Source organism: Taudactylus pleione, unplaced genomic scaffold (assembly GCF_031769625.1).
Source record: "Taudactylus pleione unplaced genomic scaffold, aTauple2 ptg000317l, whole genome shotgun sequence".
NCBI classification, from domain to species: domain Eukaryota; kingdom Metazoa; phylum Chordata; class Amphibia; order Anura; family Myobatrachidae; genus Taudactylus; species Taudactylus pleione.
In genome coordinates, this window is record NW_028284718.1 from 2,762,681 (window position 1) to 2,774,664 (window position 11,984).

At 35.7% G+C, this 11,984-nt stretch overlaps 1 protein-coding gene across 1 annotated transcript; it reads left to right on the forward strand.

Annotated features, from left to right (window-relative positions):
- The first annotated feature begins 7,716 nt into the window (after positions 1–7,716).
- Positions 7,717–11,515, forward strand: GDF5 (growth differentiation factor 5). The gene is made up of 2 exons (XM_088442782.1): positions 7,717–8,347; positions 10,389–11,515. The coding sequence occupies exons 1-2, from the start codon at positions 7,717–7,719 to the stop codon at positions 11,246–11,248; spliced, it is 1,491 nt and encodes a 496-aa protein (XP_088298908.1). The 3' UTR covers positions 11,249–11,515.
- Positions 11,516–11,984: the final 469 nt, after the last annotated feature.

Below are 11,984 nucleotides of genomic sequence, written 5' to 3' on the forward strand. Positions count from 1 at the left end.
CAACTCTATTGGTGTATTGGTTTGTTGAGGAATGTGAACCTATATATAATTATTAACCAATATACATCAACCTCTACTACAAACAAGACCCTAAGTGCACTGAATATAGATCTATATTCAGTACACTTAGGGTATTGTTTGTAGTATAGGTTGATGTATACTGGCTAATAGTTATATATAGGTTCACATTCCTCAACAATTCACATGTATTAGAGTACACATTTTTGGTCACTAGTATATCACTCATGAGATGGATGGGTACTTCTTTTATCTTATTTTTCCTATATTCACATATTACACTCTATAATATAGATATTATAATTATAATTTTATACTAGCATTATTATTGCTATTCACTTGTATATAGTACACACTTTTTGATCATCAATTTAAGCAGTATATCACCTTATTTACGTATGGATTTGACCACTTTAAGGTTTATGAGCTAGTATCACTGTTCTTATACATACTACATATTCAAAAATGTTATTATTCACATTGTCAAAATATTATAATAGGGATATTATGGATTAAGTTGAGTTGGTACACTAAGAATATCACTACACACATCAAGATTTGATGCACTTGGGTTTGGTTTTAATTTATGTTCACAGAACTTTATATATTTTATACATTTAATAATTTATACTTCTATTTTTATGATTAATCTGTCCAGTAGTTATCAAAGGAGACATTATAAATTAAGATGAGTTGATATATTAAGGATTATACAGTACTATTACACATACCAATGTATTTGGTTTCTGTTTGTAATACCTTTACAGTAATATATTTAAATCAATGGTCTATAAAATGTATAATATAGTGGATTATCAGAATATATTAATATTATAAAGACCTAATGTTGGAACTCAGATATATTTTCTTCATATCTAATTATTTGATAAACATCTTAGAAACTACTAATAATAATATTAAAACATTTATTTAATGATATTCAATTGATAAGAGGGGATACATATGTATTGGAATATACTAAAACTAAAAGACTATCTATATATATATATATATATTATATATATATATATATATATATATATATATATATATAGCGATTTAATATTTCTATTTTTATTCTTTTGTAATATTCCTATGTATTATTATTAATGTGATTACCCCATCTCCAGTATTAGTAGGATTATATTTATTAGTTATACATAACATGGATCTATATAGACAAATCTGTTTGAACAGGACGAGGGAGACTTCTGATAGGTCCTTGGAGACACAGGATAGAATAAAAGGGTGCCTGTTTTCAATAGACAGGTTGGCCTGTGAGAAAGCTATTTTTATAGCGAAACGCGCGTTGGCAATTCCGCTGATGCTATATACCACTTTTTCAAATAATATATGCTGAGAATATCACACTAACTTATCTTTTACACGGAGATGCTACGCTGTGCAGTGCGCTACTGAATATATATCTGCAGGAGACTAGAATCACTGAAACTATGCACAGCGCTAGCAACGAGGGCTGCTGCTAGTTATATATTACATGGGGGGATACACCCTTAGAATATCAAACTGTATATCCGCACTACAGTATCTTATCATTGATGATACTTTTATCCCGCTGTGTGTCAGGTCCCTGACTGCAGTTATTGGAGAAGTCGCATAACATAACCATTTATCTTAAAATGATACATGACTGATTTACCTTATAAGCGGTTTACAATTCACACTGAATACCATTTATAGTTAATGGAGGTGAAAGGATAACATCACAACCGATATCAGTGTAAAATATCATTTCATAAAGTTTTTATATCAAGGATAACACGATGTCAGTTGGATTTCTTTATAATCACTGTGGTACCAATTATTAGACAGTGAATACTGTGTATATGTAACAGTATAATACACTATGTACTCTATGTAACGACTTTATAACAACATTGTTGAGACTAAAGGGGGAAGTTCTGTAACAACTATACTACATGATTATCACAATCTTAAGAACTTTATACCATACAAGCAATATAGAATTATGGTTAAACCTCATAGTGTGAAATTAATGAGAACTGATATTGATGCAGCAGCTGAATAAGATACACCAAGAACGTTCAATTCTTGTATAAATTAGTTATAAAATACAGTGTTACAGCACAAAAATAGTTGGGATACTAATCATTACCAGCACCAGCGGAACAACATTTTAAACACTTTTAATTTCTCTGCACATTCTTTTCTGTTTTTGTTTTTATTTTGCTTGCTTCTTATGTGTCATTAATGTAGTATATTAATATTTTACCATATGATTAAATAAAGTTATATTTTACTATTATTATCACTATTACCCATGCACCCACCATCCAGGGGTGCAGGAAAGAGCCCGAGGCTTCAGCACAGGCCTGGGGTGCTCAAGAGAAGGGGGACCCCTTTATTGGGGGGGTCTGCACCTTCCCTGGGAACCCTGACCTGGGTTGACTAGCTTGGGGTGTTAATGTGGGGGACCTGTACATTTTTGATCCCCGTGTTTTGTGCACCAGTGCCAGCTCAAAGAGCCCTGGGCTGGTTGTGCTCAGGAAGGGGGACACCCACGCAGTTTCTTTAAAAAAATTCACTTTGTTGGCTTTAAAACAGGCACACACATATACGGATCACATTGATCTGTATATGTTTGTGCTAAACACTCTGCTCAGGAGGTGTCTATTTGTAACATCTATTTTGGATCGAATTTGCTTATTTTACACCCGTGATTATAATCACGATTCTTGGTAAATTCACGTGATATAGGTCACGATGGTCAGAGACCCTAGGGTAGGGTCTCACTTGTCGTAAGCCCCGGAGAGCTTCTGGCTCTGTCAGAGACGGAAGCTCTCCACTGACATCACTAGTGATGTCAGTGGCGCCTTCCCCAAACGGCAGGCGTTCCCATGGGAACGCCTCCGTTTGGGCTGCCACCCCCCTGGCCTGCCTTCCAAACGGGGCGAGCTGTCAATCAACATTGACAGCTCGCCCCCTTTGGAAAGAGACCCGCTACGACCGGCGCTGTCGGTCATAGCGGGTCTCACGCATGCGCACGAGGGAGCCGGCTCCCTTGTGCGCATGCGCACTGGCAAAACATCGAGGCGGCCGTGCGGTCGTAGAATAAGGTCCATAGTCTTGTCTATGGAAAGTATTTGCGAGTTTGGCCAATGGTGTGTTTAATTCTATTTGTGTTTTAATTCATTTGCCTTTAGTAATTTTGTGAGTTAAAAAAAATGGCCAAACACACCCAAGAATGCAATCTCAACCAAACAAGAATCTTGGTAAATTTATCCCTGGGTGTTCACTATATTTATCAACAGTGTTATGCTATGTGAATTTTTCTTTTTATTTCATGTACATATGACCGATAACCAGTAAGGTTACATGTAAGCAGTGGAGGAGCCAATGTGGAACAACACCTTTACTTACAGATTATTCTTGTTATCTTGAGACCAGTACCGTTATGTGGACCATTCTGTGATCAGGTGTTAGTTTTATTTTTTCCATTACATGTAATTCTGGTTAATTGAATATATTATCTCTCTCTCTCTCTCTCTCTCTCTCTCTCTCTCTATCTATCTATCTATATATATATATAAATTCTGTGATATTGAGATGTTGATAAATTAAGTATTTGTTGATGATGGGTTGTTTGCAACATACAGAGATTGTATAAGAGTGTTGCGCATTGTGTGAAGTTACAAGTCATGTTTGTTTGTGAAATGCTACCAATTGAATTATCAGGTGTTTTTACAGGAAGTCCATATATTGCAATGTATCCTCACTACTTTTTTGCTCTTCTATCTGAGATAGGAAATGCCAATCAGTTGAAATCAGCTTTTCATGTAAAATGTATGGAACAGGTTCACATGGGTAGGGACTTATGAATATCATTACTTTCCCATTCATTAACATGTTTCGGTTCCTATTGTTCCACCAAGAGAGCAGGTAAACTCAGTGGCACTTATTGAAATATGGAGTGCACTACTGCTCTGCCTCCATGATGCTCCTTTAAGGAAACCTCTTCCTGTGACAAGATGGCCACCATTTTGGTCTTCTGTGCATGTGTGGTGCCATCTTGTCACTGTGTAAAAGTGTCACAGTGGAACACAGATGTGTTCCACATAGCTCCACAGAGATCCTGCAATACATGCTGTTAAAGACCACAAAAGGCCAAACTGCTTGCTTGTATATGCACCGCAACCCACATACAGTTAACGGCTGGTGATCTGTATGTTCCTCTCAGGCTCACCTCCATCCAAGAGACCGACTGTATCTGTGAGAATGGCTCTACAAACATACCTCTGCACAATAAACTGAACTACTGGTTAAGTCCTGAGCTGTCTAGTACATCTGGTGAATTTGTTGTGTATAGTATATACTCTGCTTAACACCACCAAATAATACACATATATCAACAGTACTTACCCAACAGAGGGGACCTAGTAAATAAGAGCAAGGTCTCCACATGTTCCATACAGCCCTCTTGTGGAACAAGCCACTCAGAGTTTACATAAAAATATGCTGTCAGCCCAGGGTAGGTATGTAGTAGAGTGGGGATTTGAGAGGGAATAGAGAGACATATGCTTGACAGAAATAGGTGTTTGATCTACAGGAATGCTCAGGGTGTGGTGTGTCGTCTTCTAGCTCTGGAGTGTGTTACTGATTCTACATTGGGGAAAAGACCAGGCCTTGGAGTCTTAGGGCTTCTGTTGGGATACATGTTACTCACGCTGCTGCAGAACATTGCACCTGGAAAATCTGTCTCTTGGGAGAGCATGCTAGAGGTGACTGACATTGGTCAATACTTGGGGTGTGGAATATTGTCTCCTCCCAGGAACACTCTCTGGGTAAGATCTAATCTTGGTGTTTTGGTCATTAATCTGGTGTTTGTTTGAGTTACCATTTAGTGTGATATTGGTTGAATTGTATTGCTACCTGAAAATATAATAAAAATAAAAATAAGTTTGTATCTTCCCTGCTGTCTTGTCTGTGTGACCCAGGACCCAGTACAGTAAGTGAATGTTCACAATTATACATGGACGCATCAGCAGATACACATTTTAGGGGGCATTTCTCTTGTGGATTCTAGAGGTTTTTACAATGATACTCATTGATGATAATCACCAGTCCTATATAGCTCAGTGGTACTTACACATGCAGCCCTCCTCAGCTGGTATTGTTTTGCCTTAGAAAGTTAATAGCCTCATGCAGTTTAATGCATTTGATATGTACCTCCTGGACAGGCCTTACACCCCAAATATGTACATATGGCTTACAATGTCACTCACTGACTTACAGAGCTGCAGTGCCCTTACCAGGTATTCTTAATTGGTTTGCGATATGTAGTAGACAATTTATTTACTCCACTAGGTGTCAACTCAAGGTAATCCCTACAAGATACCAGGGCAATGTCAATTCATGCAATCTATAGCACAAATTATAAAACAAATAATTTTATAGTAAATGCGGTTATATATAGTTCTATCGGTATTCTAATTTAAGTAATTAATGCATTTTAGATTCTCCCCATTATCATAACAATGCGGCATGCATTTTAGTGGTGGACATACTGTGATATGAAACTCTTACTAAATGATTGAACACATCTGAGTTTGTAGGTGAAAATTAAATAAAAAAGATTCTGGTATATATATATATATATATATATACTTAATGCAATGATGTAAATGATTTACCTCATCACAGTCTGTGCATTATCTCAGTCACAATATCTGAATGCTAGCTAGATCAATACTGCCTCAGCTTATGTGATAAACTTAGCACAAGCTCCCTGATACATCCACTGCTGAAGCCAGTGCTGAGAAGAAGAGGAATCACAGTATTAGATTATATAATGATGTCTCTGATCTTCTTGTAGTTCCTCTTCATCTGATGCCCAGCTCAATGGACTCTTGAGCCGTGCCTTGTGGAAAGCATGCAGTGGCTCGCTGTTACAGCAGAGCTCTTACTTTTCTTCTTCACACATTATACGTCTCAGCAGGAAAAATGTAAAGGTGGTTTCACATTTATCCTGTGCATCTGCATCAGTTCCTACCCCATGAGCTGCTAGGAGATTTAATCTTCCCAACAGCCAGTCACAGAGTAGCAAATCTGGACCCCTGGAGATTCTGTATCCCTATAATGCATTTACATTACTGGACAGCGGTCAGATTTATCATGCATGTGATATGTGCACTGGCATACTTCCTCCCCAACCTCTTAGCTTGCAAATGTTGCCTAAAGTTTGGACCCTAGTCCTATGAAGCCAGATAAGACCATCATGCTTGGTGGCACCATCTAAAGGCAGGATGTACTCAGCTGTTATCTTTGCTTCTCTCCTACAAAGTAGAATACAACCAGTTGGTCACAAGTTAGTCATCTTTGTTGTGAACATGACGTGATAGTAGAACTTAAATGCCATTTATAACATATGTTCAAATGTACAGTAGGGATGCAGAAGATATGTGTTGTGTTAGACAAAAACACATTTATTCATGCTGGTCAGGACAGAAAGTAATTGCTGCCTCACATCCTATCCCCATTATACTGCTGGACTATGTGCTTCATTTGCTGCTCAGTACATTCGGGTATGGAAGTAAGAAAGTTAACAAAAGGAATTTTTATTTTCAATTTAGACTGCAGGGGACACTGCTGCTTAACGTCATGCTGGACTTAAATCTCTGGGAAGAAAAACATCTGGAAAAGCATAGCTGTGTTTTATATGAAACAGGGACATTTTCTTCCTCTTAAATTCTCATTTATTCAATGCTGCGTTACTTAATTTTATAGAACATTTTATAAAGTATTCTGAAAGTGCTATGGAATTACCACATTAACATGTAATTTAATTTCACTTTTTTATAGTTTGAAAGGGCTGAGCCAAAAATATTCTGAGAAATTAGAAAAAAATGTATCTAAGTAATTAATTGTAATAATATAGCTGCTTGTTGTCTGTGTATCTGAGAGACTAAGTACTTGTTAAGTGCGGTGGTATTATAAGGGTTCTAATTAACACAAAAAAGATTAGCAATATTTATGTTGTAATTCCCCCTAGGTTCATGTAAGGTTAATACAGAACCTTTGCGTCTTTAAATGACATAATTTGACGTTTTGGTCCTACAGAATGGTTTCACATAGAGTATGACTCACTTTAATGGAAAGGTTAAAGATTTTTTTTTTTTAAGAAATATATCGCACTTAAATTAGTTTAGACAGCATGACATCAGAGAGTAATTAAATTGGTTTTGGTTGGAATTCCGGTTCCAATTCCTGAGTTCAGGTTTGTAAAAGATTTCTGAGCACCTGCAAGACCCTGTGTGTGAAATATTTTCACTGGAAAGGATTCAAATCTTTAAAAAAGGGTTTTACACAGAGGCAGCATTACGCCATTCTTCCTCCTTGGAAAAAAAAACTCTCAGATTTAAACAAGACTCCTTCAAGTATTCAGACAGTTTTCAAGCAGAAAAGCGGGAGGTAAACTTCACCTTTCAGGAGCAAGTTCTTTACAGCTGCTCACTGGAGAAAATATATTACAGCAGGATTCATGTTAGTTTCCACTATGGGACTGGATAACAACATTAATCAAACAGATTTAAAGAGGAAACTAAGAAGAAAGTTGTTCCTGATAACATTGGTTTTTAATTTGTTTCATGTTGTCGCATGCCAATTTGGTGGACCCTTTGCTTTTTTTTCCTTCTGTGATGTTCAAAGAAAAATCAGAAGATGAAAATACTGAAACTTATCCCCTTACTGCTTTGGTATCTGATCTGGGACTACTTCAACATAGTCCCTCTGGTATTTGGCCTTTCTGAGCAGGGGCAAACCCACCCAGGAACTAGATTAGGGATACCTGTAGCAGGAGGGAAGGAGAAAACCCCTTTACTGAAGGTCAACACAACGAGAACTGGAAATGTTGGTCATGGAGTTGGCCTTGCAAAGGTCAGGACTAAGAGTGCTGCTCTCCAAACCAAGGTTCTCCTAGCTAAAAATGATGAACCACAGAGGGAAACTTCAAAAAGACCTACTCCTGAAACCAAGAATGGAAACACTGAGAATAAGCAACCTGCAGTAAAAGTTGTGAATGCAAGGCCATTGCTCCTTGGTGGAAAGTCATCTACCAAAATTGTCAATGTCCATGCAGATTCTGCTGGTTTCAAACCCAAAAAGCCTTTAAACCCTATTCCGGAGAAAGAGCAAAAAGACACTTTTAAGCATCCTCTCATCACTCCTCATGAATACATGCTATCACTGTACAGAACTCTATCTGATGCTGAAAAGAAAGGTGTGAATGGAAGTCTGAAACTCGAGGCTGGGTTGGCTAACACTATCACCAGTTTTATAGACAAGGGTCAAGGTAAGAATATCCCGTCTCCAATGATCTTTTTGCAATACTTGCAAATGACAAAAGCATTGGTTCATTTTGTATTAAACTTATTAATAAAGAAAATTGTATTTTAGGTGGGGCTTTTTTTCTGTTACCAAATTAAGATTATTGTGTACCACCTGATTTTGGTGTACCACCATCTTTTGATGTCTCACTTATAAATTAATATTTTTTTCTTCCATTCAAAACACATATAAATATTTTATGTTTGAAAATAAAAACAACTTTTGTGGCTATTGCAGCATTTTTACTTAGCTGTGCGTGATTCTAATCTCTCTTTGCTAGAGGCAAGGAAATAGTTATTGCTGAAATTTTGTAGACAAAGAAAACACAGGGATCTTTGAAAACAGCCCTGCACCTGTTACAGTGAGCAGCTATAGTGCTTTTCTGTGGTCCTGAAGTTTTCCTGAATTTTCTGTCTTTTTGTTTTCAATTTTGGTAATGTTACATAAGTTTTGACCCATTACTTACATTTATTATTATTAGCATTATTTATTTTTCATTTGTAATAACTGTTTCCAATCTAATAACTAAATATAATTACATAGCTTTACCAAAACCATTTATTTCAAAGACCTTTTACATTTATATTATTTTTTCATTTTATTTTGTGTCTTATTTATTAATTTAGCAGGGAGGCACATTTAGATAAAGTACACCTTAGAAAAGAATAACTTTTTTCAATTAACAACAAAGAGCAACAACTTCATTGATTACTCTTTTAGTTGTGACATTATTCACAATTTAGTAGGAATGACTATCATTTTTAAGTATGAAAACATTCATCATCCTTGATGAAATTTATATTTAAAATTCTTAACATGATGTAAAACTTGATTTATTCCATTAGAATTCAGAGTTGCATGGTTATTCTGCACAGGAACTGTGTGTGATTGTATAGATTGACAAAAAACTCACTCCGTTTCCATGTGAAAATAAACAATTTGTCTGCTCCTGTGATGTAACAGACGTATTGCAGAGAAACAGACAAAATATTGTTCTAAGGGCTTGTAGGGAAGACTTAGTGGCAAATCATATATTTGCTATTTAACTGTTTTTGTGAGTGTTAGTTGTAATAGACATCTTTGGTAAAAAAATATTTTATACTGCAGTCTCTATGGAATATATGAAAATATAACCCATCATGCTTTTAACTAAAATCAGTTTTAGTACTTCACTAGTGTATATAACGTTAGAAAGCTGAATAGAGACATTTTCAGAAAAGTATTGAATAATGTATATTATAAACACCTGTAGCTAATAAAGCATCCAGTACTTTGGATCCTGCAGTGCAGTAAATCATGTGAATTTCCCCATTATATAAGCCCTTAATCATAGCAGTGAAAACAAGCAGATTCTGCAAGATTCATGTCTCAAGTATAGAGGAAACTGATGTTCCAATAACAACACATTATGATCATAAAGGCAAATGGTCCATTTACTAATGAGTGTACTTAATAGCATAGTGCTGATCTGTAGACATGCCAAACATTAGAAGTTTAGTATTTAAACATGTGACAGGACACAGTACAGTCATTAGTCAGTACGAAGCCACGCTATACTTATTAAGGGCAGATCGTAGTAGAAACGTCTCTGAGTAAGCATCATGTATAAAAATATAACTTACATTTAAACTGTGTCTGGTTATTGTTTTTCATTCCGTATTAAAGTCAGAGTCTAGCTAATGTAGTAAATAGGGGCTTATTTTGAAAACAGCACTATGTAAAGTATAACAACCAATCCGATTATAGATGTCATTTGTTTATTCCATTTTAAAACAATTACAGATAATATCTGATTGGTTGAAGCTAGTTACAGCACAATTGTTCAGGTAACATTATTCCATTAAACTAATTGTTTTTAGTGAAATACATTTCCCATTATACATAACGCATGCAACCTTGCAATAGCATTTATTTGATCTGCTATTAAAAGTATCTTATTCCCAGTAAAAAAAACTAATATTCACAATTTTTTATCAATTATTGACATTTTATTTCTTTGTTTAAAGATGAACGAATGACAGTGACAAGAAGACAAAAATACTTATTTGATATAAGTGCATTGGAAAAAGATGGCTTGCTTGGTGCAGAATTGCGTATTCTAAGGAAAAGACCTTCAGATGCCAAATTCCATCTGTCTGGAAAATACTCACAGATAAAATTATACATATGTCCATCAAACAAGAAACCAGCTTCTCTTCTAGACTCTCGGGCTTTTAGCAATATCGACACACCAAAATGGGAAGTTTTTGATATTTGGAAACTTTTCAAAAACTTCAAGAACACTGCTCATTTATGTTTTGAGCTAGAGGTGCTGGACAAGGGGAAGCCTGTTGACTTAAAAACTGTGGGGTTTAATAGAACTGGCCGGCAGACTAATGAGAAAGCAATTTTTCTTGTCTTTGGTAGGACAAAGAAACGGGACTTGTTTTTCAATGAGATTAAAGCCAGGTCTGGCCAAGATGATAAAACCGTCTATGAGTATTTATTCAACCAAAGGAGAAAGAGAAGAGCTCCATTTCCAGCAAGAAAGAGACCAAATAAGAATTCAAAAGCAAGATGTAGCAAGAAGCCCCTTCATGTCAACTTCAAGGACATGGGGTGGGATGACTGGATTATTGCACCTCTGGAGTATGAAGCATATCATTGTGAAGGCCTCTGTGAATTTCCATTGAGATCTCACTTAGAACCTACAAATCATGCAGTAATCCAAACTTTAATGAACTCAATGGATCCAGAGACTACGCCCCCTACCTGTTGTGTTCCAACAAGACTCAGTCCAATCAGCATCCTATATATAGATTCTGCCAACAATGTGGTCTACAAGCAATATGAGGACATGGTGGTTGAGTCTTGTGGATGCAGGTAGCAAGATTTGTTATGAGTAGTGATCTAAAGGACAAATTAAAATATGCAAAATATTTAGCTGGTGTGCAAGATTAGAACACACTTTTAAAAAATTACCACTGTACAGAATGTCTTTGAAATATTGTTTCATATTTCCGAATTATGAACCTATACTACATGGATTAAACTGTTGGAAAATCACTTTGTAACAAGAATGTAACAAGACCAGGAATTTTAACCAATTACTTATAAATATGAACAAATAAAAATATATTTAGAGGTGATAACGCTAAGGCCTTAATCAACAGTCGTGTACTTGTCTCAAATATGTAAATGAAAAGTGATTCTGTTTTTCCAAGAGAAACAATTTCTAAAGCATATTGATCGGTCTTTGAATTTTTATATTTAGAGATGCATTTTAAATGCATAAGGGTAATTGTACAATGGTATTTTATTTATAAAGGGAAGGATTGATTGGGGAATCTTCTTGCGCTACTCAATATGTAAAAAATAAAGTGATTGGGATCATAAATTTCCTATTCATCAAGAAAAACAGCTCTAATACAAGCTTTAATTATTAGCTTTAATTATGAGTATTATAAGTATCTTTTTTTGACCACTTATAGACTTATATGTAACTACAGTGTGATACATCTCTGGTATTTGGATTAATTTGTGAATCTATCTTTAAAGGTGGTTGTAAGTATCTCAACAACAGTTTTATAAGGAAAGTTAGTCTAGTCTAACTACAGTACATG

Excerpts from the sequence above, each read along its gene's own strand:
- GDF5 (XM_088442782.1), top strand. The coding sequence starts at position 7,717 with ATGAAAATACTGAAACTTATCCCCTTACTGCTTTGGTATCTGATCTGG. Across the intron at positions 8,348-10,388 it reads TTTTATAGACAAGGGTCAAG|ATGAACGAATGACAGTGACA; the intron begins GTAAGAATATCC and ends CTTTGTTTAAAG.